This window comes from Anoplopoma fimbria, chromosome 15, assembly GCF_027596085.1.
Source record: "Anoplopoma fimbria isolate UVic2021 breed Golden Eagle Sablefish chromosome 15, Afim_UVic_2022, whole genome shotgun sequence".
NCBI lineage: Eukaryota > Metazoa > Chordata > Actinopteri > Perciformes > Anoplopomatidae > Anoplopoma > Anoplopoma fimbria.
Genome location: NC_072463.1, coordinates 8,970,856 through 8,996,895, shown reverse-complemented (window position 1 = coordinate 8,996,895; position 26,040 = coordinate 8,970,856). Strand labels below are relative to the sequence as shown.

General features: G+C 40.7%; 1 protein-coding gene across 1 annotated transcript in view; it reads right to left on the bottom strand.

Annotated features, from left to right (window-relative positions):
* zgc:110158 (uncharacterized protein LOC553590 homolog) overlaps positions 1–21,520 on the bottom strand; it is a 36,620-nt gene extending 15,100 nt beyond the window's left edge. The window contains 4 exon segments of the mRNA XM_054614651.1: positions 7,349–7,433; positions 13,853–13,914; positions 14,605–14,677; positions 21,316–21,520. Of these exon segments, the coding sequence (XP_054470626.1) occupies positions 7,349–7,433; positions 13,853–13,914; positions 14,605–14,677; positions 21,316–21,371 (276 nt within the window). The 5' untranslated portion in view covers positions 21,372–21,520.
* Between the last annotated feature and the right edge of the window lie 4,520 nt (positions 21,521–26,040).

Sequence of the window (26,040 nt, the reverse complement as noted above, 5' to 3'; positions counted from 1 at the left end):
TCCTAAAAAAAAAAGAAGATATTAAGCCTAATCTCTTTTGGTTTGGGACTGTTGGTCTTGCACTGGGAATTTGTGTTGGGCTTTTTTCACTGTTTCTGAGATGTTACAGACTAAACGAGTACCGTATTTTCCGCACTATAAGGCGCACTTAAAAGCCTTTAATTTTCTCAAAAAACGACAGTGCGCCTTATAATCCGGAGCGCTTTATATATGGATTAATTCTGGTTGTGCTTACTGACCTCGAAGCGATTTTGTGTGGTACACGGCGCTCTGTCAAAATGTTTTAGTACGACTTTGGTAAACTACAAAGCCGCACCGCAGGAGCATTACGGCTACCGTAGTCAGGAGCGTCGCGGAGTAATACATACTGTGCTTCACCATAATATTACAGTGTGTGTGTGTATAAGGACCCCAAAATGGCTCCTGTCAAGAGACACGCTTACGACGCGGACTTCAAACTGTTCAGACTGTTTTTTTTACGTGTTACAACTGAACAGGGTTGGGAGTTATTGTGAATACGCTCATTAACGTTTGAACAATGTTGAGAGTTATTGTGAACACGTTTCACAAAGTTTGACTGACTGACTGTTTTGTTTCGCTTAATGCGCCTTATAGTCTGGTGCGCCTTATATATGAAAAAAGATCGAAAATAGACCATTCATTGACAGTGCGCCTTATAATCCAGTGCGCCCTATAGTGCGGAAAATACGGTAATTGAATTGGGAAAAAAACGTAACTGTCCCATTTCCACACACACCCGTTGTTTTGTTGGTATCAATCTGATTCTGATGTTACTTTAGTGACGATACTCTGAATGGGGTTAACTGGTTTGGTCTGTAGAACGCACATTAAGATGTCACTTCAGTCATGAAAGCTGCAGAAATGCAACTTTAAGAAACAACCGTTGATTCCTTTTGTAAACATTCACTCTGCTTGAAACTAGACAACCCAAAGCACCTTCTGATAAATTTAATCCACCCCTTGAATCCCCACGATGTTGTCTTCGTGACAAAAACAAATTTTAACTGTGACGTGCTAATCCACAGTTGTGGCTCCCTGCGAGGACACCATGTTGTGTTTGCTTTTCCTCCTTAGTACAAACCCACAATGTTGATGAACAATCTATCAGAGAACAAAAGACTAATGATCTGATTGGCTGGTACAGTACAGTATGTAGATGGCTATACAGAATAGCATTGATCCCTCCCTCTCCATTTCCCTCTCCCTCTCTTTCACCCATAGGACCTTCGGACAGATCAATAGTGCTCAACACATTATTGACCTCCGCCTGATACCTTTCACAGAGATAAAGACAGAGACATAAACACTGGATGGAGAGAGGGGAGAGGTAGGAAGAGACACAGCGCATGTATCTGTGTGTGTGTGTGTGTGTGTGTGTGTGTGTGTGTGTGTGTGTGTGTGTGTGTGTGTGTGTGTGTGTGTGTACACGTGTCTGTATTTATGCGTGTCCCTGCCTGGAGAGGGTACTAATCTACATTCTGGTTCACACTGATATGTACCTCATCACTGTCTCCTTGACCTGCTGTCCTTAGCGCGCAGAGAGGGAGAGAGAGTGAGGGAAAGAAATAAGGGGGGGGGGGGGGGGGGGGAGAAGGAGTGAGGATGGAAGAGAGTGAGAGTGTGGAGACAGGGGAAAAAATATAGCTGACTGTGGCGATCTGGTTAATTTATCAGCCCAGTCAAAACAGTGTGTTTCGCTCTGGAGCAACAGGATACGGCTGCTACTCTCACCGTCACGTCTGACAAACAAACGCACAAACACACACACACACACACACACACAACACGCACACACACACACACACACACACACACACACACACACACACACACACACACACACACACACACACACACACACACACACACACACACACACACACACACACACACACACACACACACACACACACACACACACAATCTCTGAAAGCCCAGCTGGTCCTCAAAACGCGCACAACAAAAACACACACACGTTTCCCCCAAAAGCTGCTGCCAAAGTGTCGGTACTGAACCAGACAGGCGGCCTCGTGCACACTCAAACACACGTGCACACACACCGGATGACAGCACTAATACATGCTGCAGACACAACATCCACTTAGCCAGAGAGGGCCAAAGACAAGAATATTGGAAGAATGAGGACAAGAATATTACTTACACTAAACTTCCAGTAGGATTTCTAAAAACTTCAGCACAGATGCTTATATTACATGTATTCTTAATAATAATAATATATCATGGAACTCACTTTGTCCACATATATAAAACTTTCACTTTCACTAGCCCGACAGATTGATCCCATCAGTACAATAAACCCTCATCCTGTGTTTTCTATCTCTGCTTCTGTGTTCATGTAGGAGTTTAGCCATATAAAAGGCTGTCTACATTACCGAGTGTGGCGCTAAAGTGGCCAAAAAAATCTGCACAGGTGCTCCTAAATTAACAAATAAGAGATTATTCTTTAAATTAGTTTTCAGTGAAAACATGAACATGTGCACAAATTCCATCGTTGAGAGCATTTGCCCTGATAGTAATAGTGTTCAAATGCATTGAAGTACAACTGCTCAGCCATCGTTAAAGTGTTGTTTAAGTCAAGGAACAAATTCATTTTTTAAAAGAGTAGAGTAGTTTTGTTCACTGCAGTTTCACATCACCACACAGGCTCCAACTGTTCCCCCCAAAATACTTAAAATAACACAAAGAGACACACTGCTGCTTCCACCTGTGTAACACAGCTAACTATGTAGGATGTGTACTGCAGTGTTTTCTTACTTAATCACACAGCTAATTATCAACTTTAATAGAGCTCTTTTCTCTTCTTCCATGACAGCGCGCTGAAAGTGCTGGTGGTAGAGAAGAGGCTAAACGAGAGGTTAAGGCGGCATGCAAGCAAGTATCTTTTGGGAAAATAGAGCTTCTTTTGATTTAAACTGAAACTAATATTATTTTAGCCTTAAGTTAGGGGGAAAAAAACACTGCAGGTCGCAGACAATGGAAGCTCATATAGTCATGTGACATACAGTCATTGCAGGTTGTTTAAATGCTGAATAGTATGTGCTTGTTTTAATGGATTTTTGAAGAAACATTTTAAAAACTGGGTAAACCAAACCTGTAGCATGATGGACAGCTGGTAACTGGAATCAATACAGCTGGGTTTAAATATTTAATGAAAATTTAAGGCAATAAGAAAAACTAAAATGACTTAAGATGTACACAAAAAAAACATGTTTCCAGTGCTTAAATACTGCAGTTTGCACTTGAATCTTTTTAGAAAAGCAAATGAGATATTTAAATACGCGCAATAAATATACTGCATTTTCATATTTACCTCAATCTAATTAAACTTACTGCTAAATAAGTTAAATTCTAATAGAAACGTGAAGTTAAATTAAATGTAAGAACCATTGTATGACTCAAATGAAACGTTATTTTTATTTTTCTAAAATTGTCTTGAGTGTTATGGTTTTACACATAGATCTCCTGTGGTAACTACACGTAAGATAAAAATAAAACTAGGCTTATCCTCCATCCCTCCCCCCTCTCTCTCTCTCGCTGTGTTGACATTTTCAAATACCTTAACTGTCTCTTCTTCATGTTGTCTACACTGCCCTCTCCTCCTCAGCACAACTAGGCATTGTGGGTAAACAGCTAGATTAGCCAATCAATCTTCTCCTGGGAACAGAGGTAGTAATGGTGGTGAGGGAGGGAGGGAGGGAGGAGGGGGTCAGGGCAGAGACAGGGAAATAGGAGGAGAGTCGAAGAAAGAGGGAGTGAGCGATAAGGCGAGTGAGACGAGAGGGGGCGGACTGATCTGTTGGGCGAAGGAGGGAGTAAGAAATATAGTAAAGAGTGTGGGAGGAGAGAAGGTGGGGGGGGGGGGGAAAGGGGGAGGGAAGAACGATGCAGATGTGGGGGTGTCGCAGAGAAACCACAAGCGGAGAGGAAACACGATGGGAACACGCTGGAGCTGCACAAATGCAAAAAACGAGAGAAGAAGAGTGAAAGAGTAGTGTGAGAGAAGTGACAAACGTGGGCAGATGTGTAAAGCAGGAGTGAGGAGCTACAGTGCAGGTAAAAAAAATTAAAATAGAGGAAAACTCACAGTGCTGATTTAATACTGTACATGCATGCACATCTGCATTTTAACTACATATCTTGTTATGTAAAAACAATGCACCAAGTGGAGCTTTTCATTTTTTTAAAGAAATGCATATTCATGACAGGCTACATTTCCATCCACCTATTTTTATGCACAAAAGTCCAAACCGGTTTTGATGACAACTGATGATGAGGAGGTCGTAACATTCCTCAAGGTAATTTTTCCATTAGTTTGAGTGATGTCGGTCTTGTTTGAATTTCTTTAGACCAATCCCAGATAGAGGAAGGGGAGGAGGGTGCAATGTGAAATATGCAGTCGATGGCAGGCTTATTGCCACCGGTTCACTCCATATGCGATTTGACCGCCTTCACCCCCATCCAGGTAATATTAATGGTCCCTCTCGGCTGTTGCCAGCTACTGGCCTAAGCCAGTCTTTAAAGGCTGATTCCTCCAGCCAGAGGTCTGAAAATTTACATTTACCCATTTTGATGCGACGGTTTGCTGGGAAAACAAATTCTCAAAAAACATGAAACTAAGAAAAACACGGAGGGTAAACTTTGTATTCTTCACACTGATCAAAACATGTCTGGAGCTGCTCTTCATAAACCAGTCGATTCTGTCTCATTCCACTCTCATATATAACCCAGGAGCCCGCCTCACCAGTTCAAACTGTCAGTACTCTGAAATGTGGAGTTGACTCATACTACAACTACTACAAATACTACTCATACAACTCTTGAAAGAATGTCGGGCAGTGCTTCACATTTACGCAACAGCCCAAGATATTTTCCACAAAGAACTGAAACTCAGTCGGGTTACGGCTTTGATGACATGTCTTTTTACAAGATATTTTCAAGAAATAAACTTAATTCTAATGTCAAACACAATTCTGTGTCTTTGTCGAATTGATTGAATTGAAAAACTATAAATTGAATAAAGAAAATTGTATGTTAGAGAATTTATGGATACAAAAAGGGCTTAGCAAATCATTCAATAATAAGTACAGCTAATCCAGCTAGTTTAGTAATCAATGTTTGACATGTAAGAATGATAAAACAAAAGCTGTATCACTGTCTATTCGTGCAGCAGACAACATGCCAGTTCAGATTGAAAGAAGCCAACTAGAAGACATGAAGACTCTATAACACAACATGAACAGACAACATTGGTCGTGATTACGTCTGTTGTTTAGAACTGCAGTTCATCTTCTCTTTTTCAAATGCTTAACACTGTATGTCTGCATCTTTGGTGAATCAGATGCTTAAAGAAACTACTTGGATACAAGCAATGCTAAACACTAAACTTGACATAAACAAACGTCTCCCTCAGATATCAGCCCCTGCATTTCTTTTATAACCAGTGTCAGAGCTTGAATAAGTAGCCTTGACTGTAACCATAAACCTGTGCAGCGTGTCTGCTGCCAGCAGAGAGAACTGTGATAATACCTCTTAAATGCTGGCTTGCAATATAGCAATTCTCAAAAAGACCAGGAAGCTCTTTTGAGGTAAGGTGAAATCTTTTTTTCTTTTTTTTTTTTTCCCTTCTTCCGATGCCTCTAACCGTCTCGTTCTTTTGAAACCAGTAGAAAAGGACCTGTGCTCAGAGACTAGCCTCAGGGGGCTGGAGCCAAAATTAAACCGGTCCCGTCTCGTTCGCTTTATCACCGTTAGGAGCAGACAGCGGGCAACCATGTAACACACCCATCTGCATTTATATAGTTACACACACACACACACACACGGTGTGAGCCCCTCCAACCTCCATCTATGGGCTGGTTGCCAAAGATGCCCCCCCGTCCAAAAATACACACACACACACGAGAATGCGCACACACAAATAAATCCCTGGCTTAGCCTCGGCCCAGTGCTGGGATTACCGGATTAGAACTCTATTCCATTATCTCCCCACACTATACTGCACACACACACACACACACACACACACACACACACACACACACACACACACACACACACACACACACACACACACACACACACACACACACACACACACACACACACACACACTTGACAGGAGAGGACAGGCTGAAGACAGACGCACAGTGTCAATCACGTCACATGACATTTACACACAAGTGGATACGGTTACAGTTTCCCCTCTGAGTGGAGAAACACATTATTTACATTATTATTATTATTATTATTAGGCAGCGTGGGGGAGCTGTTAATCGTGGGACTTGTTCTGCAAGAGACCTGGATCCGAAGCACCTGTGACAGCATGTGGCCATCAAGATGACGAGTGCTTCGGCAATACATGAATCTCTACAAACTCCAGAGAGGTTATTTCATAGCTGATCCTTGACTCTAAGCTCAGAGAGCATTAAGACACAGAAAAAGAGGAATTTCTTCTTAGAGTGCCCAAAGGAATTGAAATATTCCTCAAGGACACACATATTTAAAAAGAAAAAAAAAAAACAGTGTAAACAGAACTTTACACTATTACTAAAAAGGTTAAAAGTCTGAATAAAAAGGACCAGAATTTTGGTTTTCTCATACAAGTCATGTCAATCTTATTTACATAGCCAAAAATCACAAAAGTCCCTAAAGGGGTTTTATAATCTGTAAAGCACACAACACCCTCAGTCCTCAGACACTCGGTCTCAGAATTGAGATCAGGATTTTGTCTCTCATAATTCCTCGAGAAACTAGGGTTGGAAAAATACCAAATGTTACAAAGCTCCAGTTACTGAATAATGAGGACTTATAACCTTCAGGAAGCTTAGGAAATAGTGATGGGCGTTTTCTTACATTTTATACACCAAACAATCTACTGATCTAGAAGTCGATTTATCGATAAAGTACACACTTGTTATTGACAGCCCTCTTCACTGCTTACACAAATATGGCAGTATATTACAAATATGTGGGATGAATTAATATTTTGATGTCAATATAATTATTGGTGTAGTCAAATAAATTTGTAGTCAGCTGGTATTTGTAGTTGTTAGAGAAAGTACAGCAAATTATTATATTCCCTGTCCAAATGTCATAAAGGTGCACACTATCCTCTACCTGGCACTTCATAATTCCCCTTACATGTCGCTATAAGAATAAGTGGAGTGTTAACGTGTGTGCATCTCAGGCAGACAAATAAAGAAACAATAACACACACGGAGAGAGAGAGAGAGAGAGAGAGAGAGAGAGAGAGAGAGAGAGAGAGAGAGATTTTCTGTGAGAAGAAAATAAATGGTTTGTCACTTACATAGTCATGGAAGGCCTTTGCCTCGCTGGAGTGCTCGCATGTCTCCCTTCGGTCTGGAGCCGCACAATACAAATCCCAGAATACACTGAAATGAAGGGAAGGGTCAGAGGTTAACATACAGAGCAATACAAGCAAATGTGTAACAGCTATTCATAACCCATTCACACACTCTCACTATCTCCCTAGCGCTCTCAAACTGCCTCTTACGTACTTGAGCATTATTGTAAGAGGGACACAATGTCAGTGTCGCCCCCTCAATCAACCTCTCACTCACTCAAACACACACACACACTTACATTACCATAGTTGCATGGACCTCTCATTGACTGCATCCATTTCTTTAACCTTAACTTTAATACTAAAGGATACATGAACCGTTAAACTAAATCCCTTAAAGGCCCTATTTCTTTTTATCAAAGTTAATTTTATTAGATTTTTAGGTTATGAAATACAGTTTGATGGATTTTAACACACTCCCATCCCAAAAGTAACCCAAAGCTATCGCACCATTAGAAATTTGGAATATGACATATGAAGACATTAGATCATTGGTGATAAAACATTATTTTATGAACAAAAATGAACCAAGAAAAGGGGGAGAAATAAGGACGTTTACATAAATGAAATTAAAGAGTAACTGCACATTTAACGTGTTTTTGCCCTAATCTTTCAAAGCCAATTCTGAGATAGTCGGGGACTAATCTATCGGTTTAACTTTTTCTGTAACCACTGTGTAGCATTACAATCACAGCCCAGCTCCTGAGACGGAGACATAAGGTTTTGCGCTGGCTGAATTTGAGTTGCTAAAGCCGCGATAGTCCATTTTTTCCGATGCTGGCCGCTCCAAACCCGTCAAAGTACGCTCTCCACCTGGCAAAGTAGTCTCTGGGTGGCGTGGAGTGAGGCGGAGGGGCTGCAGGGTGTAATTCTTGTCTCATTTGTGGTTTGATAAACAATAAATTCATCAAATTCAGTGACCTATGCCATATCGCTATTTTCCAAGCTACTATAGCGTTCAGGTTTGAAGACACTGCGTCGACGACGATTTCATCACTCAACCCCTCGCCCACTTTTTTTGCATTTCTTTTTTTTATTAAGCAAGACTGGAGTTGAAGTTACACTTTAAAGAAATAAAAGAGGGGGGGGGTGGGTCTATAATTAAAGCTAGGGTGGGCGATTTTGGAGAAAACAGCCGTTGAGATTCCGTCGCGTGCTCTCTGGCCTCTCCCTGCCACGCTACCTGCTGTAGCTCCTCCCACCGAACGTCAGTTATGCGCGTTCATGTGAATTCAGTTACATTGATAGGAAGACGAAACACGCAGGGACGCACCAACGTCGTTGCCAAGGTGACCGGACAGTCCCACAGCCAATAAGAACGGAGAATCGGAGCCTCACTCTGATTGGTCAAAGTGTACATGAGCGGTGGCAATTTTTGGGTGCGGCCCACAGAGGCAGGGGAGAGCAAAGTTATGAGCAGATATTCTCAGAGCACTTCACCTACATATAGCTGACTGGCTATTAGGACAGTTTTGCCAAATATTACAGTAAAGAAATTACCCACCCTAGCTTTAAGCAGCCAGGAGTCTAGCAAAGGCTAGCATGTTTTTGCAGTTTTGGTTGAGACAGAAATGCCGCCGTACCATGCCAAATATAACAATAATAAATAATGGCCTCATTGTGAGGGTATTTGCTCATAATTTGATCATTACAAGGGTAAATAACAACAGCAAACACACACACATATACTGGATATATAAACAGATTCCATGACAGCTTTTGTTTCAGTCTATTTGAACACTGTAATTGAAAAAAAACAACACAGCCAGCCACGAAGCTATCTGCTTGCGCGCTACCTGTCTAAGAGGCCTTAATTGAATCAGTCTCTGTGCATTGATTTAGCGGAAGTGCTATAAACCGAGTGAAACAGCAACATGGCTAACGAGAGGATTAAATCAGGCTGCCACTTCACGTCGTGGCAATCTGCGATGCGCACGGGGATGTGGAATCCCAAACATCTGGACTTCTTCCTACACCTCTGCACTTCTAAAGACACATGTTCTTATTTGGGAGGCTTACTACGGTCTTCTTTAGCTCCATTGTGTGTCGTTTGAGCACATTGAGAGGAATTTATAATATTTTGATTACGCCGACGTATCAGCAAAACTTCCTCATTCCACAAGAAGGACAGAGTGCATGGTCGAGCTACAGATGATAAGGATGTCAGTGCGTCGCTCAAGGACACATCAGCTCGGAGAGATGCTTAGAGGCACCTTCCAGGCAAGAAAGTTATCTGCTTTTTCAATAAAAGCCTAAACAAGGAGAGACGACGAGGAAGAGGAGGAGGAGACTGGTTTGCCCACAGATAAAAGACAATATAATTGTATACTATTCATTTTATAATATTTTGTATATGTGCAAAAAAAAAAAAAACATATCTATGTTTAAGTCCCAACTCGAACAAGAGTAGAAACTTATTCCTTAGATTCACCCAGGCTATTATGCTTTCGAATTATTCTGTTCCTTAATTTACTTTTTATTAAAACATGTCCTTGGTCTCATATTGCTGATGGTGCTCTATAAGCCTGACGTTCATTCTTCTGACTCAGCAGAGCCACCCCCCTGAGGTGAAAAGTTACACTAGAAGACTATTTAAGAGCATATTTACAAATCTGTAATTCCACATCCACAGGTTCTTAAATATTTGCTCCATTGTAATATGTACAATACTAATTTCAGTACAGTGGCCTTCAGCAACACAGTGAAACTATTCTGAATCCGGTGGCAGGTTTTGTAGCTGCGCTTTTTATTATCCTGAATAAGGAGCAAGTGAAAAGACTTAACCTTAAAAGGGATCAGTAAATTGTCATACAATAAACAATTACCATTCTATTTCCCATGATAAAGCTTTGGAAAAAAAACTGGTGAGGACTAGGTGATACACACAAGCAATAAATGTAATTCATTCAAGTTCTGCCGGGCGTTTTTAAATCGCACTTTGAGAGCAAAGGTAAGGTGGTTAAGTTCTCAAGTAGTACGTTTATTTCTTTATTTGATTCAAAAGATAAGGCTGGCGATAATCTGTATCCTCCAATTGTCAACAAATCCCATGAAAAGACCAAAATTAACAATTGATCCTACAAACAATTATTGTCTATGTAGCTAAAGCTTTATTGTTCTGTGACACAGATCTCCATTGTTGCCCAAAAACTATTAAAACCCATAAATGAGCCACATAGTTGCACTGGATGACAGTTTTTTTTTTTTAAATAATGATGAACATGGGCCCTGTAGTTTATTTTGAGTCAATCCGTTATGCCGTAAAAACTCACTAATGTGATGGTCATTCAGAGCATTTACATCAATTGGGTCCATGCCTAGTAATAGGCGTTCTTCCTGAGGTTCAACCCAGAACCCTTTCTTCTAAAGAACCCTCTTCTTCAGAAGCAAATGGTTTTTCAAGGTTTCGTCGTAAAACTAAGGGTTCCATTGAGACTAGGGATGGGAAGATTCACCGGTTCGCACCGATGCATCGTCATAAAAGCTCACGATGCGATGGCCCGGATCAAAAATGGGTGCATCGGATACAATGTGGGATGAACCGCGATGCATCGTACCTAAAAATTTTGCATCGGTATAATCCGGTACAATTGTATATTTCTAGATTCCCCCTCTCTAACTGTTTCCTAAACGCGCTCTCATCTCCACTGCTGTCAGTGGCAGATTCTCGTGAAGTGTCGCGGCCAAGTATCGCGCGAGTTGAAGGAGTGTTCGGGAGAGTTACAATGGCTGATGAGGAGTTATACGTCCCTAAAGCTTGCAATAAGTCCAAGGTTTGGCAAAACTTTGGCTTTGCAAAGAAAGATGGAAAATTGGATAAGACCCATGCAATATGCAGTTTGCTTCATCCTGATCATGTGGATCAACTCATATTCCTTAAGAAAAACCTGAAAATAGGACAAATTAGTTAAATTTAGTGTGTGAGGCAGTTGATCCACATGTTTAGGATGAAGCAAACTGTGTTGTGACTGTCAGGTATAGTGAAAAAATGTTACATTCAGAACACACTTATGCACATACACACACATACACACATACACATTACACATACATGTTTTCTTTTGTCAGAAACCTTGTTACTGATTTGTTGTCTGACAAACAAAAATGTTACATTCAGAACACACTTACACACATACACATAAATGTTTTCTTTTGTCAGAAACCTGGTTACTGATTTGTTGTCTGACAAATAAATAAATCATTATGTATCATATTAAATTGCATAGAATTGTATTATTTAGCATCGCATCTTGTTGAATCGCATCTTGTTGAATCGCATCGTGTCGAATCGTATCGTGTCGAATCGCACTGCATCGCAATAGGGGTGAATCGTATCGTATCGCATTAGTAGCTGCTTTTATGTATCTTGAATGTATCGGATCGTTGGCAGTGCATCGAGATGTGTATCGCATCGTCCTCCTGATGGAGATGCACATCCCTAATTGAGACCCATTTCATTCAAAGAATCGTTTTTGGAAGAAAATAAAAACTTTTGGAAGATTTTGAAACCGTGTTTGATAAAAGATCCTCCCAGCAGACACACTTCAAATACAGTGATTGTGAACCATAATTGTCCTTTAGGAGCCACAACAGGGGAACCCTGGATGGGTTCTAGATGAAATGCATGGACTATAAAAAAGGGCTCTCTATATGGTAAGTTCTTGTTAGCACCATAAGAAGGTGGAAAGGTTCTGGGTGGAACCTCCAGAGGGGGTTTTTGGCGGAACTGTTACATCATAGAAAGGTTCTCCGTAGAGCCTCTCAAGGGGATTCTTGGTGAATCCTTTTACAGATGATTCTAGGTACAACCCTTTGTCGGTCTCTAGGGAGAACCCCCTGAAAGGGTTCATAAAAGGGTTGCATGTCAACGTGGGATTTACAGTAAAAAGTTTATTTATAGAGGCAGTAAACGTGATGTGTGATTCCCTGCTTCCTCCTGATTTCTTGTAAACAGAGTGACTGTGAACTACAGGTGACAGTGACAAGTGAAACTGCTGATCGGCGATTAAGGTGACGACCCTCAGGGTCAAATCTTAGCCTGGGGCAGAAATGACAGGAGGGGGGGGGGAGGAGGAAGGAGGTGACACAAAGGAAGATGGAATGCAACGGGTTAATCTGCTAAGAATCCCTCTCCTACGTGAACAAAGAAGAAAAGTGGGAGGTAGGGGGCACACAAAGGGTGACGAGCGGGTGAGGAGGGGGCTGGGAGCATAGAGGGGGAGTCCATTCCCTAACCATCTGGATCTATTGTTTCAGGAACGGGGGTGAAGGATGGAGAACTGGAGGAGGGGAGAGGGGAGACGACGGGGAGGGAGGGGGTCACGCCCTCGCTGAGTCTGGTCAACCCCAAGGCTGAGACTCTGCTAGAGCTCCCACCTATGGAAGTCATTTTTAATCATGACTCAAGGCGAGTACCACCAATTAAATCAAAATGGGGTCATTTATAAATGACACAAATACCTTAATATTTATATTAAATATGAGCTTAATGTTTTCAAGATTGAATTATGGCTTTTCCCTGAGCTTCAGACCATGGATGTTACTGTTCATGATTGAAGATATGTGTGGGGGGATAAACATCTTAAAGCTACAGTTGGCAACAAATCAAAAATATTTTTTTTTTCATATATTCTCAAGCTGTCTCTATATCCTGACATTAGTGCATGACAGATTATTTTTAAGAAAAAAAACAACCTGTTTTTCTTGCCTTGTTTAGTGCTCCTGATGACATTGCAAGAATCCACCATGCCTGAAGAAAAACAACCAATCAGAGCCGAGGAGTCTCTGTAACGCAGCTGTCAATCACAGCTCCAGAAACTGATCAATAAAAATATGAATCGAGATTCTGTTACTGTATTGCCTATTTCTCGCCTCAAATGTTTTTTAACGAAAAAATACTTGAGTCACCTATCACCTGCCAAATGAAAAAGTTTGTGGCCTGCTCACCATGTTTGAAACAGTCCAGCCAAACCAAGCGCCGCCCACCGGCTGGAGCAAACGTTCTAATTTTACAGCTTAACAAAACACAAAAATATCTTTCTGAAAACATTTGAGGTGAGAAAGAGGCAATATTCACATTTGATCTGTGCTTCCTAGTTTGAAAGTTTGATCGGAGTTCGCAGGCTTCACAAGCAGTGATTGACAGCTGCCTTGAGCGACTCCACGACTCTTATTGGTTGATTTTCTTCAGGCACAGTGAAATCTTGCAAATGCCATTAGGAATACTTAAAAAGGAGGCCGAGGTGCCTGTTTTTTTTCAAAGATTATATCGCATGTAATTCTGTCACAATATAGTGTCACAAAAAGTTATTTTCATTAAAGTTACCAAAAACTTTTAAGACATGTACTTTAAAAAACTGTTCACACACCCACGCAGATAAAAATGGATATGCTTACTGTTTCAAAACAAACATGGAAGAAAAAGAGAAAACTGAAAGTGACGCTTACCACCACCACGAGTGGAGGAATCCAGGAGGCTCCCCTAATGTAATATTCTTCTCCCATCGAATCTGGAGGAGAGGAGAGGAGAGTCACTTGTGGCCACTAGAGAAAGGATTACGTCTGCAGGTCCAGAGGTTAAGAACATATAATCAGTCAGTCTCAAACTGTCAATGGCCTCGGACGTGGTAGGAGGGCATCTATCTGGCTCTGTCGATCTCCATCTTCCCTGAATCTCTTCCTTCTGTCTCTGTTCTGCTTCCCTTTTTAACACGTACAATTTGTTTTGGATGCAGGGAATTCATATCCTCATTTACTGTTAGCCTGTCTGTTAGGAGGAAATACAAACACTAAAATGTCCACAGACGTCAAGGAATGTCCACTGCATCCGTTGTTGTTAAACGAAGATTCACCTTGATCTGTATCTTTATAGGACTTCCTTTTGAAAAATGTATGCAACACATTTCACTCTGTATTCGTGTTCAAACTGACAACAGAAGTTGTTGTAAACATTCAGTATAGCTGTGTTGTAGTACGTACAAGTTTACTAATGAGGAAAGCTGTTCTACATTCATAGATCATCCCATGTGACGTGTGTTTGATTTCTTTGCTGGAGATTTTTCATCAATTCTTTATCTCTTCTCCTTACAGCCAGATAAGCAATTTTCATAAAAAAAAATAAAAAAAAATAAAAAAGAAGGCATAAACAATGATTGTCTTGGTTGTTTATAGACTGGTTACAGAGATTGATGTCATCTTACCTCAGACAGGAAGGTCTGTGCGGACTTCTGTGCTCCCACATGTAGCAGGTACTCGTACACGTATAATGCTAACCTGAAATAGAAAGGAAAAAAAAAAAAGGTTAATGACCGAATCCAGCCTCCTTAGTTCTCAAGACTCTTCCTATTTGTACTTAATTCGCCCTATTTTGCAACTCAGATTAGATTCATTTGGGCGGCCCGCTTCATTCAAAACCAAAAGCACACCAGCAATATTCAACTAAATAATCGCATAAAACATTAGCCCTTGAGCTATTGGTCAAGACCTATTCCAGGGGCAGATAACATTAGGGATTAACAAAACAAGAATGGATTAAAATAAAAAATATAAAAGAGTAGCTTCATGTTTGAGCTTGAAATAACAACATAGTCAGGCTGCTCTTGTAAATTTACTTTTGTGTGACTATGTTGTTTGAATGGATGCTGGAAAAGAGACATGCAGAGGGGGGGGGGGCACAAGGGACTGAAAACAGCAGGAAAGGATTAAGCTCAATAAAGTTTTTTTCAATAAATGAGAAAGTCAGCTGCATGAATGTAATTTAAACATCAATGACATTAAGAGCTTCCCATCCCGAGTCCTCGCATTAACACCATCAACAGCCAGTGTTTGCTTGCTGTATGAATGAATGCTGCACACGAGCTGATGTTGTCCCGAGGGGGTTGAGTTTGACCAGTCAGCAACCTCCAGTGCTGTTACCTCCACTTTGATAGCTTCTGGTTGACTGTAAACTTCTGCCACAGAAGAAGGGAGTCTTTTTTGTCTGAACAGAAGTAGAATCTCACGAGTACCTCTAAAAGGTTCATGGGTTTTGGAACATTTGCCACTGCTGCCCATGAGCATCTTACCAAGCCTAAACATCCAAAGTCTTTCAAACACAACAGAACCTGAAAAAAAATAAACACCTGCTGACTGAACACATCAAATACAGCTGCACACAATGGCATTCCCACTCATTTCAACAATATTTCTAAAGCTCTTGCCTCGATTTTTTTTTTAAATTACTATTATAACAGGCGGTCCACACTTGATAACAGCCATCCACCAGGGTCTATTAACGGACAGAAGAGCCATGCTGTGGAGTGGGAAACCCCCATTGGCCCAACATTGTACTCCTAACGCCTTCACTTAGTTGTGTTTAATAGGCTGTTAATGGACCATCAATCGACCGGCAGCGTGGATATGACAGCGCTCGGTGAGCCCAGAGCAGGCAGTCCTCATAAGGTCCTAATGAGAAGGACAGTAGCTCAGTGTCAGAGTCCCCGTCATTAGCCGATGGACTGATCAATGAAAAATGGTTTTGATATAATAAGGCTGTTATGCAGTTTTTGGTTTTTTTAACAGTGAACGCTTATTTACGCTCCCTTGAACTGTTGAATGGTGGGATGAAGGTGATATCTATTGAAGCAAATTTAGTCCATTTAAGCCTCTAAAGATGATAAATCGTTGGACAATAAAAGTTTGGACAAGGAGGCTGATGGGCTCTCACTATTACATCGCTTTAAATAAATTAAATTTCAATAACAGTTTTTAATTTGCCAATGAAGACATCATTTCCACTGCACGGCACATCTTTACTTAACACAACTCACTCTTCATTGGTTAACCAATATACTAGCAAAACTTGTGGATAGTACCTAGTACTCTTGAGCTGAACAGATACTAGAAGGTGGAGGTAAAACACTGTCGACCACTGACTGGTCAGAGAAAATCGTCAATATAGAAAACGAGTTGGTACCAAAAGTGAGTCGAGTTGATTCAATCGCGCTGAACCAAGCAATGGAAATGAGGCATAAGACGCTCAGCAACAGGGTAAAACCCTCTTTTGCAAAAACTTCCTTCGAACAGACCGTTTGGGCGCGAATATTAGGAATTTGTTACACGACAAAACTCCAACTGGATTGGTCGATTCTTTATTCAAGTCATTTTCAAGCAAATAATCGAAAAAGATTGATGATGGATATGAGAATTTTCCACTTTTCTTGGTCTAAAATATAACAAACACATTGCGTTTACGTGGTTAAGCTATGAATGCAATGCTCAATGGCATTATTCTATTTAGTATACAGTCAAACCCTTGAGTGTGTCCCCCTATGTAAATAACCAAAAACAAATACATTTTAAAGGCAAGAACACTCATTTAGCTACTATTTCTGCTAAATGATTGAATCACGCTAAAGATGAGGCGGACACATGGGAGCAACAGAAACAACTGCTGGGGTATGTAATGATGGAGATGGAGATGGAGATACGATACGTGTCAGACCAGTTCTTACTACTTATAGTATGCAAATGCGTTTAAAATATGCATTGTTAGTATGTAAAGTAGTCCGTCGAAGATATGAATAGGCAAATAGACAACGACTGTAGTACGGAGCCGATGGTCAGGGGACATTTTTTCTAAACAACATCACAGGAGGCAGGGTGGCAGCTGGCCGATTTACATACACGCTCCTTAAGAACTGTGTGATCAAATTTGTTTTTAACATAGCAAAAGATCTTAATCCGGAAGAACAAAGTTACTATTTAAGTGTGACACATGATCAGTTCTGCTTTAATGTCAAAGCAATCTGCACTCCACATACTAATGAGTACACACTCATAGTAAAAGGCATGTGGCACATACTTTTACAAAGTAGGACAACGTTATTAAATCAGACACAACTATGGATAGAGTTGTTTACATCAGGCTCTCATTAAAGGCACCAAACTTGTCTATAGGCCCGGACTAAATACTGCTAGTCATTATACAGTATATCCCCCTTTTCAGACTGATACAGTGGTTGAATGGGTCAACACAGCATCTGATCTAGAATCATAATTTACCTCCTAAACTGCACTGAGCATAGGTCTGTTAAATCAGGTTTTGTGGTACATTGTGGATAGAAATGTCCTTTAAAGTTATTGACATTTGAAATGATCCAAATTTGTTTTAAAAAAATAAGAAAAAAAAGACAGAGCATCAACAGAGAATAGCAACTTTGCTTGGTATTTATGTTATTCTTTGTCATTTTATAGTTTATATCGAACCACAGTGCTGACCAAAGGTTTCCGTGTGACATCAGTATTGTACTATGAACAGGTCAGCTGCAGGTTGTGCATTTGCATTTAGTAGCCCTGCCTGTATGATAGTGATAGTAGCCACAACGTGCAATGCAGCGCACGAGTCTCTGTTTGTGTACAGCGGGCCGTCCTGCTCGGGTGGTAATAAATAGCGGATGGTGTTCCCCTCTCGCAGATAGCCACCAAGATAAGAAAACATACATGAGCGGGCAGATATCCAGATAAACAAACAAACAAAGCAGAAGTGGCCTGAAGTCTGTACTGCCCAGAGTGATTTAAACTGGCTAAAAATATTACTTAACCCTAAATGCATCTACCATACTGCAAAAGATAACAACAACATCTAACAGCAGGATTACATTCTAGCTTAATTCAATACAGACAGTGGGACAGATCGGTTGTTGTACAAATGACGCTCTTGAGAGGCTACACACACACACACACACACACACACACACACACACACACACACACACACACACACACACACACACACACACACACACACACACACACACACACACACACACACACACACACACACACACACACACACACACACACACCACTTTAGCCGAGGGAATCTGACCACTTTCTGAGGCTCCTGGCAATTTGTAGGTCACAAAGCTCTGTGTGACCGCTGGTGTAGAGTGTAAGTCACTGCCACTTGCAGGTCAGTCTAGTATTGGGCCCCCCACACACACACACACACACACAAATCATTATTTTACCTCTTCACTTTGCTGTTTACTAATCACATAAAAGAATATATAGATTTCCTGTAACTATACTGAGTTTGACAGTGTTTAAATGTCTGGCAAAGGCTCACAGGAAGCTTTAAGATACAGCAAGAGCTTGAAATATTGATACCGTTTGCATCTCCCCGTTCACTGCAGGTTTTACTGGCTTGCTTAACACATGTGCAGCTTTCTATAAGAGTTTGGCTAAAAGGGAATAGTCGAGGACTCTGTCTTGTGTCTGGGGGATACGAGGATCATACTGCAGATCCCCCCCAAGAGGCCTTCAATGAAATTTTTATGTGTGGTGCGTGTGTGTATGTGTGTTCTTGTGTGGGTTGCAAAAGGGGCTTCGTGTGCGTGCACCTGGCCTACTGCATTATTAAAGCTCAGAAGCCAGCTCATAGAAAAGGAAGAGAAGTTTGAGGAGGAGGAGGAGGAGGAGGAGGGGGGGAGAAGAAGGAGCAGCTGTAGGATAGGGAAGAAAAGGAAGAGGAGAAAAATCAGTTTTAACTGGGACATAAGAGGGGGCATGCCCCTTTATTATGGAGGAAGAAACGGTATGTGGAGCAGGGGATCAGAGGGGCGATCAAGGAAGGATGGAGAGGAAAATGGAAAAGCAGTGGTGGTTTTTGAATGCGAGAATGTGAAATTATATTCATAACCCAAGGTAAAACATCTGAATGGAAGCTCCAGCAACCCGTTCTCCCCAGTTTGTAAGGTTATATGACCTGGAGAAACTGAAGTTTTACAACATATAGCAGGAATCACACTCAAGCTGTGATCTGTGGTCAAGCTGAAACAAAATGCACTTCCAGCATCACACCACATGAGGTGACCTCCTGACCTCTCTACACACGAGTCCCTCTTACGTCCTAAGATGGGACATCAGAGCGTGCATACCCTCCCATAGAGAGAGAAACCACCCCGACGTACACCCACCGGTCACACCTGACATCCTGCCTGGGGCCCGGGACAAAACCCCCTCTTTAAACATGGATGAGTCTGTGCCCACCGTATCTCCCTCTCTCCCTCTCTGCTGTCTCCCTTCTTTCTGTTCCGTCTTCCTCAACTCTGATGCAAAGCTGAGAGCAGCTGCTTCAGTCTGCCTCAATAATTCAACGACACTGAAGCGAAGGGATGAGGACTTTGAGGAGGAGCAGCAAAAGGATGGGAAGTGAGGAGTTAGGAAGCAGATGAAGAGAGACATTAGAAGAGTGATGCATAGAGGAAAAATAATAAAGAATATAGGTTCATAACACAGCAAAGGGAGCTTAAAAGGGTGAGAGGGGCCTGATACTGTAAATTCAAAACATACAAAAGTATGACAACTCTGTCTCCCCCCCATCTGCGGACTGGTCCAGCAAGTCAGAGTGAGCATTTTGCTGGTGTTCAACCCCATCAGCTGGGAGGAATAAAGCCACGAGCATTCCCCTTTTTGGGGGGGAGCGGATCTAACCTCTTATCTACCTCTAGATTATTCAGCTTTAGTGTAACATGAGCTACCTTTACACATTCTCACAGAGCTTTAAAAAAAAACATTCACATCTAGCAAAAGTTTAATGAAAGCATGTGCAGGTCCTGGGTTTTGGGGGGGCTTTGTTAGCGGTGACTATCAGCAAAGCAAGTTGCCTGCAGATCCTGGCATCTAGTTGAGAATCGATGCAAACACGTTGGTTGGAATTGTATGCTTCTGATCTGTATCTGACCCCCCCACTGCAGATTGTTTAATTGCTGGTAAACGCGCGACGTGTTTTTTATCCCGAGCGAACAACAGGCATCGAGAGAGAGAGAGAGAGAGAGAGACGGCTGCGTGCAGACAAAGGGATCGGAGGGCTACAGCTCACCCAAGCTAACACACCAACCTAAGCTTCCTGACAAAACACAAGCAATAAAAAGCTTGTATTTTATTTTTTTTGGGGGGGAGGAGGGGTCTTGGTGGCCATTACAAGCAGTTTATATCAGCAGCACACATTCACCCCAAAACTCGGGGAGGACTGAGGGGGATAAATGTGCACCGGGCCACACAAAAGTTATGAGGCGCAGCTCTCTCTGCTGTGCAAACGGGGATCGTAGCAGCGAGTCTACACACACAAACACACACACACACACACACACACACATATACACACACACATGCATGGATACAATGTAGCCAGCCGTGGAACGTTGAAGAGTTCTAGAACGCGTGCAACGTTCTATTTTGTGCCACAAACAGCTGTATTCTATTTTTACTTGCTGCTTTCTGCGGGGCGACACACACACACACAAAAAAAAAGCCAGCCATCCAGTCAGTCAGTCAGCCAGTCAGCCATAAGCTACAAAGGCATTGTTCCTCGCAACTGGGGCGATGTGGGGGAGAGAGAGAGAGAGATGGAACTAAAGTGGGATCTCTCTCTCCCCCCCTCGCTCTCCTCTCCCCTATCAATGCTGCAAAGTGCACATGAATAGTTGCTGAAAACACGTGTGCAAGCAAACACAAACATGTTCTCCATTTAAAAAGAGGTGCAACTTTTTTTTAAGTCCGCTAAAAAACAAAAAAAACATCCGCTCTTTGTTTTGCATTTAAGAAAAAAAAAAAAAAAAAGAGAAAGAAAGAGTGAAACCTGGCAGTGCAGCTAGCTGCCTGAAGCTAACTTAGCAGCCATGCCTGTGTAGTTGGGAGGATGCAAAAATAAAACACGCAAAGTGTGTGTGTGGGGGGGAAACACAACGAGTAAACTACCACTTAAACATCACGTTTGAAGCTTGTATGTTACCTAAAAGAAAAACAAAAAAAGAAGATATCTTGCTTAAACATGCCTGATCCCTGCTGAGCATCAGTTAGCAAGTTGAGCCACCTAGCACACTCTTGTTGGCTGCTTCTCTGTTGTGACAGTGCAGTAATGTACTTACTTTTCTCTCGCCTGGCTGTCGGAGGGGACCACGGCTCCTTTACCCTTGCCGTACATCTTGGAGGCTGCTGTGATACTTTGTTTTATCCCACTCGACACCTGTCAAAGAAAGCTACCAGGAAAACCTACCATCTCCATAGCTACCCAGTTAGTGTTGTCTCCCTGTCTCTCCCTTGCGCTCTCTTTGCTCCGGTTTCCTTTTTTTTTTTTTTTTTTTTTTTTTTTTTTTTTCTACATCCCCAACATTGCCCACAAATCAGGCAGGGTTTCAGCCGGGGGGGAACTTGAAACTGTCCATTGGTGGAGCTTCTCTTTTTTTTTTTTTTTTTTTTTTTTTTTTTTCAATCGCTGTTCCTGGATTCAGCTCACGCCCCCCCTGTTGTGAGAGAGTGGGGGCTTCTTAAAGCCACAGTCTCTCAGTTTTTGTCGACTTCGCTAAAGTTCAAGTTGTCTTCTGGAGGCCTTTAAGTTTGGGCCTTGCATTGCATTTGTGTTCATGTATGTTGTATTTATTATCTGTTTGGGATCAATAAAGGAATATAATAATGTACAGTACAGATTTACTCATTCTGAGAGCTATTTTTATTTGCTTTTACTAAATCTTTAATTTAACCATGATATGTAGCATATACCTGTATCATGTTTCAACGTTTCAATGTTTTATTTTTGTCCTAATGTCACACTAGTGGGGCAATAGATTTGGCAAAATACCCACCTGAGTGCCCCCCCAGTGTCACCCCTGTGTTTAGTTCAAGTACCTGTCCTACAGTAGGCCTGTGGGACAGCTGAACATTTCACCTTACTCCACACAAATTAAAGGTGCCTCTTAATAACTTGAACCTCAGACGGCCTACGCACACCACTCATTAAGGTTATTAAATTACCGGATTATAAAACTACTGGTTTTATTGTTTATGCATGCATGTCTGTTTTTTTCCAAACTGCTGTCCATTGACTACCAGGTCCGTCTTTAATAGTTTTATTTAGCATGTTCTCAGAAGAAGATGAAGACGTTTTTGAATTTTAGTAAGCACTTAAAGACAAACTGAACAATATGGATGAAAAAAAAAAATACTTCTCTGTTCATTTTTAGTTCATCTTTATTTACTTGTAATCATTTGAAGCTCTTGCGAAGGCTCCCCAGACCAGTTTTCACCATTTCTTAGTGGCTCCCAAATTTTCTTTCTTTACCAAAGAGCAGATTTGAAGCCGCAATCATAGTCTTGATTTTTAAAGTGATCTTCCTTTTTATTTAGTTTAAATGTTAACATTTCATTCAGATATAGGACATTACATCCCAGCACAATTGCAGGTCATTAACATTACAGTATCTTTATGGTGTTGTGTTCGCCATTCTGAGTACATCAGTACTTATTTCATCCAAACTGTACACAGCCAAACTGACCATTTGATTAATAGAATGATAAGGGATTAATAAAATATGTACCAATAAGAAAACATTATGCAAAAATTGTTTCCATTGTTTTAACAGCTAAGTGAACTTACATTTTTTTTTGTACACTATCACATTGTAGGTTCTGGTTTTACCTCGGTGTTAAAAAACTGGCAGAATGATTTACATTCTCAATATGTCAGCCACTCCCAGACAACGACACATGACACTTTGCTCTAGTTTCGCCTTTAAAAAGTTTGCTAGGGTTATGTTCATAGGCACACATCATTTTAATCAATAGCATTAAAATGTAGAATACTACAGCTATTGTTAACGTGTGTTTAGTGTCCAGGTATGCTGTCGGCTCTCTGCAGCGATGTGTAAGTCTATGTCATGTCCCTTTAAGAGTGTGTAGAGGGCAGTTGCAGAGTTTGTGTGTTGTGTGTGTGTGTGTGTGTGTGTGTGTGTGTGTGTGTGTGTGTGTGTGTGTGTGTGTGTGTGTGTGTGTGTGTGTGTGTCTGTGTGTGTGTGTGTGTGTGTGTGTGTGTGTGAGGCAGGGACAGGCAGTGTGTTCTGTTTCATGCTACTAGCTGTGGGAAGGGCACAGCTGACTGTCTGTGTGCGTGTGTGCGTGTGTGCGCACGGCGGTGTGTGTATGTGTGGAGACGAGCGCATGTATTTGTGTGTGTGTGTGTGTGTGTGTGTGTGAGAGAGAGAGAGAAAGAGAGGGGGAGAGAGAGATAGAGAGAAAATACATTCTCTGTGGTAGGGCTTGGTTTTTTTAAAACATGAGAATACAAACATGATAAGCAGATGTGATATAAAAGAATAGAGGAACAATAGAGTAAGGAAATAATGTGAAAGAACAGGAATGAGGAACATTATCTCTATAAATGGCAGGAATTTACCTTGGTGAACTATTGAATGAAATGTATAGCAACACATATGTACTTAAAGATATAATAGACATAGAATAATGTGTGTTTTCAAGTGATATATGGTATATGTTTACAATACATTGAATTGTACTTAAACTCTGGCCTTATAGAAGAGCTAGACGGAGTATGAAAAACGGCTTGAAATGTTCTCTTCCCTCCGCCATTTTCTTTGTTCCAGTTAAAGCTATTGTATGTGGAAGTGCTTGTAGAATAACATGCTCATGCATATACAGAAAATAATCACCAGCAACTGGTCTGGTTGAGCATTATCATCTTTTTAATCTTTTAATATTTGTGTTTTTCAGACTACGTCCCCACTAAACCAGCTACATTTGAAAAATGCTGTTTAGCATTTACGTTATTAACGTTTTGGTAATGATCTCCATCCACACTGAAATGCCAAAACCAAAAAAGAAAATGGTTATATTTCCTCTTCTTTGTCCAAATAAAGAAAACCGAATTTGTGTAGAGTAGTAACTAATCCTGGCTAATAAATCTATCTCTTGACAAGGTAAGGGAAATGTGTGCATTTGCGCAGTCTAGCAAATGAAAATTTGATGATTGCAAAAAATAAATAATAAAATCACAGAGGATTAGAGGGTTAAAACAGGCTTTTTACATCAAAAAAGTTGGGTTTTCCCAGCCACTAAAATGTGACGCAAGCATTTTCAGATGTATCTGAAGCTACATCTGAAGCCACATTTTCGGGTGCGGAAATGTCGTTATACTGTGAACAGACGGCCAAAACAGAGAGATCAAAATGTATCTTCAAATTCAGCCGGCTTGTACGTATACTCACAGATAGAGAGAGAGAAAGCGAGAAAGTGATGGTGTAGCCATATCTTTTAAGCTCTAGACCACAAACTCTATCACTGTCTCATCATAGCACCAGTATTGATCCGAGAACCCAATGATCCCTGGGAACACTGGCTCTTCCTCCTTTACACAGAATAAACACAAGCAGCATCACCGTGTCCTTTCTCTTTCTCTCTGTTTCATCAAATGCAGATGAGCAGATACAAGTTGTTAGTATTTTTGCTTCATTCCTGTCCATCCATCTTTACATCCTTCCGTCATCTAAAAACACCCCCTTCCAACAGGGTTGTTGCACCATAACTAAACCCTTTGTGTCATGTACAATATATAATTTAGAAAATTGTTAATAGAAAATTACAACATTTCAACATGTTATAAAGTGTGTTTCCGCCCAAACATTCTCAATATGTGCATAAAAAACCGAATGCAGACAAAGATAATTTTAAATAAAATGTATTAGTCATTTGTATATTTGTCATATATAAGTATAAAGAGTGAAATTTTGGTGAATCAAACTCCCAGGCAGTGCACAATGTGACTACAATACATTTAGTGAACATAAATAAACTAAATACTAGATATAAATATACCAAAATGTGCAAATACACAAAACAGTAGCCATATATATATATATATATATATATATACTAAACATAGGATTAAAGTGAACATAAAAAGGGGAGTGAACAGTTCAGATAAAGAGGCAGTAGTCTATAAATATAAATGTTGCAGTATAAACATAAGTAAATGTATTTGGATACATTGTCCTGGAAGAGTTTATTGTTTATTGTTAAATACTGCTTAAGAGAGATGAAATGAATACATGAATCAAACATGAATACCTTATTTCTATCACGTCTTCCACAGTTTTAGGTTTGACTGGCACTCTTTAATAATATTGTCTTGTTGTGCCCTCTTTCTCTGCAATGGTTTAATGGTAACCAAGCTTAAATCACGATGAACCAACTCCTAATATATAAATGTGCAATAATTTGTATTTTTCCAATTTTTCCTGGAAATTCAGTTAAAATTTGCATAACATGTAGATGAAATCCTGGTTTCCAGTTTTTTCCTCTTAATAGTGTAATTGCATGAAACTGATTAAGAAGCAGCCAAATTGTTCTTTGTACATTGTACTCTGTTAATAATGTATTACAGGTATATTCACTGACCCTTCACTCTGCCCTAAATAATGCAATCACATCTCTACTGAGATCTTGTGAGACACTAAACCTCTTTTAAAACACTTTGTGGTTGTATTCCACAACTTCCAATTACGTTTTAAACGCTCTTTATTAACATTGTCTTGTTGTGCCCTCTTTCTCTGCAATGGTTTAATGGCAACCAAGCCTTTAATCACGATGAACCAACTCCTAATATATAAACGCGCAGTAATTAGCTTTTTTTTTCTCCAATTATTTCGTGAAATTTCGGTGAAAATTTGCATTACATTTCAATGAAAACCAGGATTCCGATTTTTCCCCAATAATAGCGTAACCGGATGAAACTGATTAAGAAGCAGCCCAATTATTCTTGGTACATTGTACTCTGTCAATAATGCATTAGAAGTATATTCACT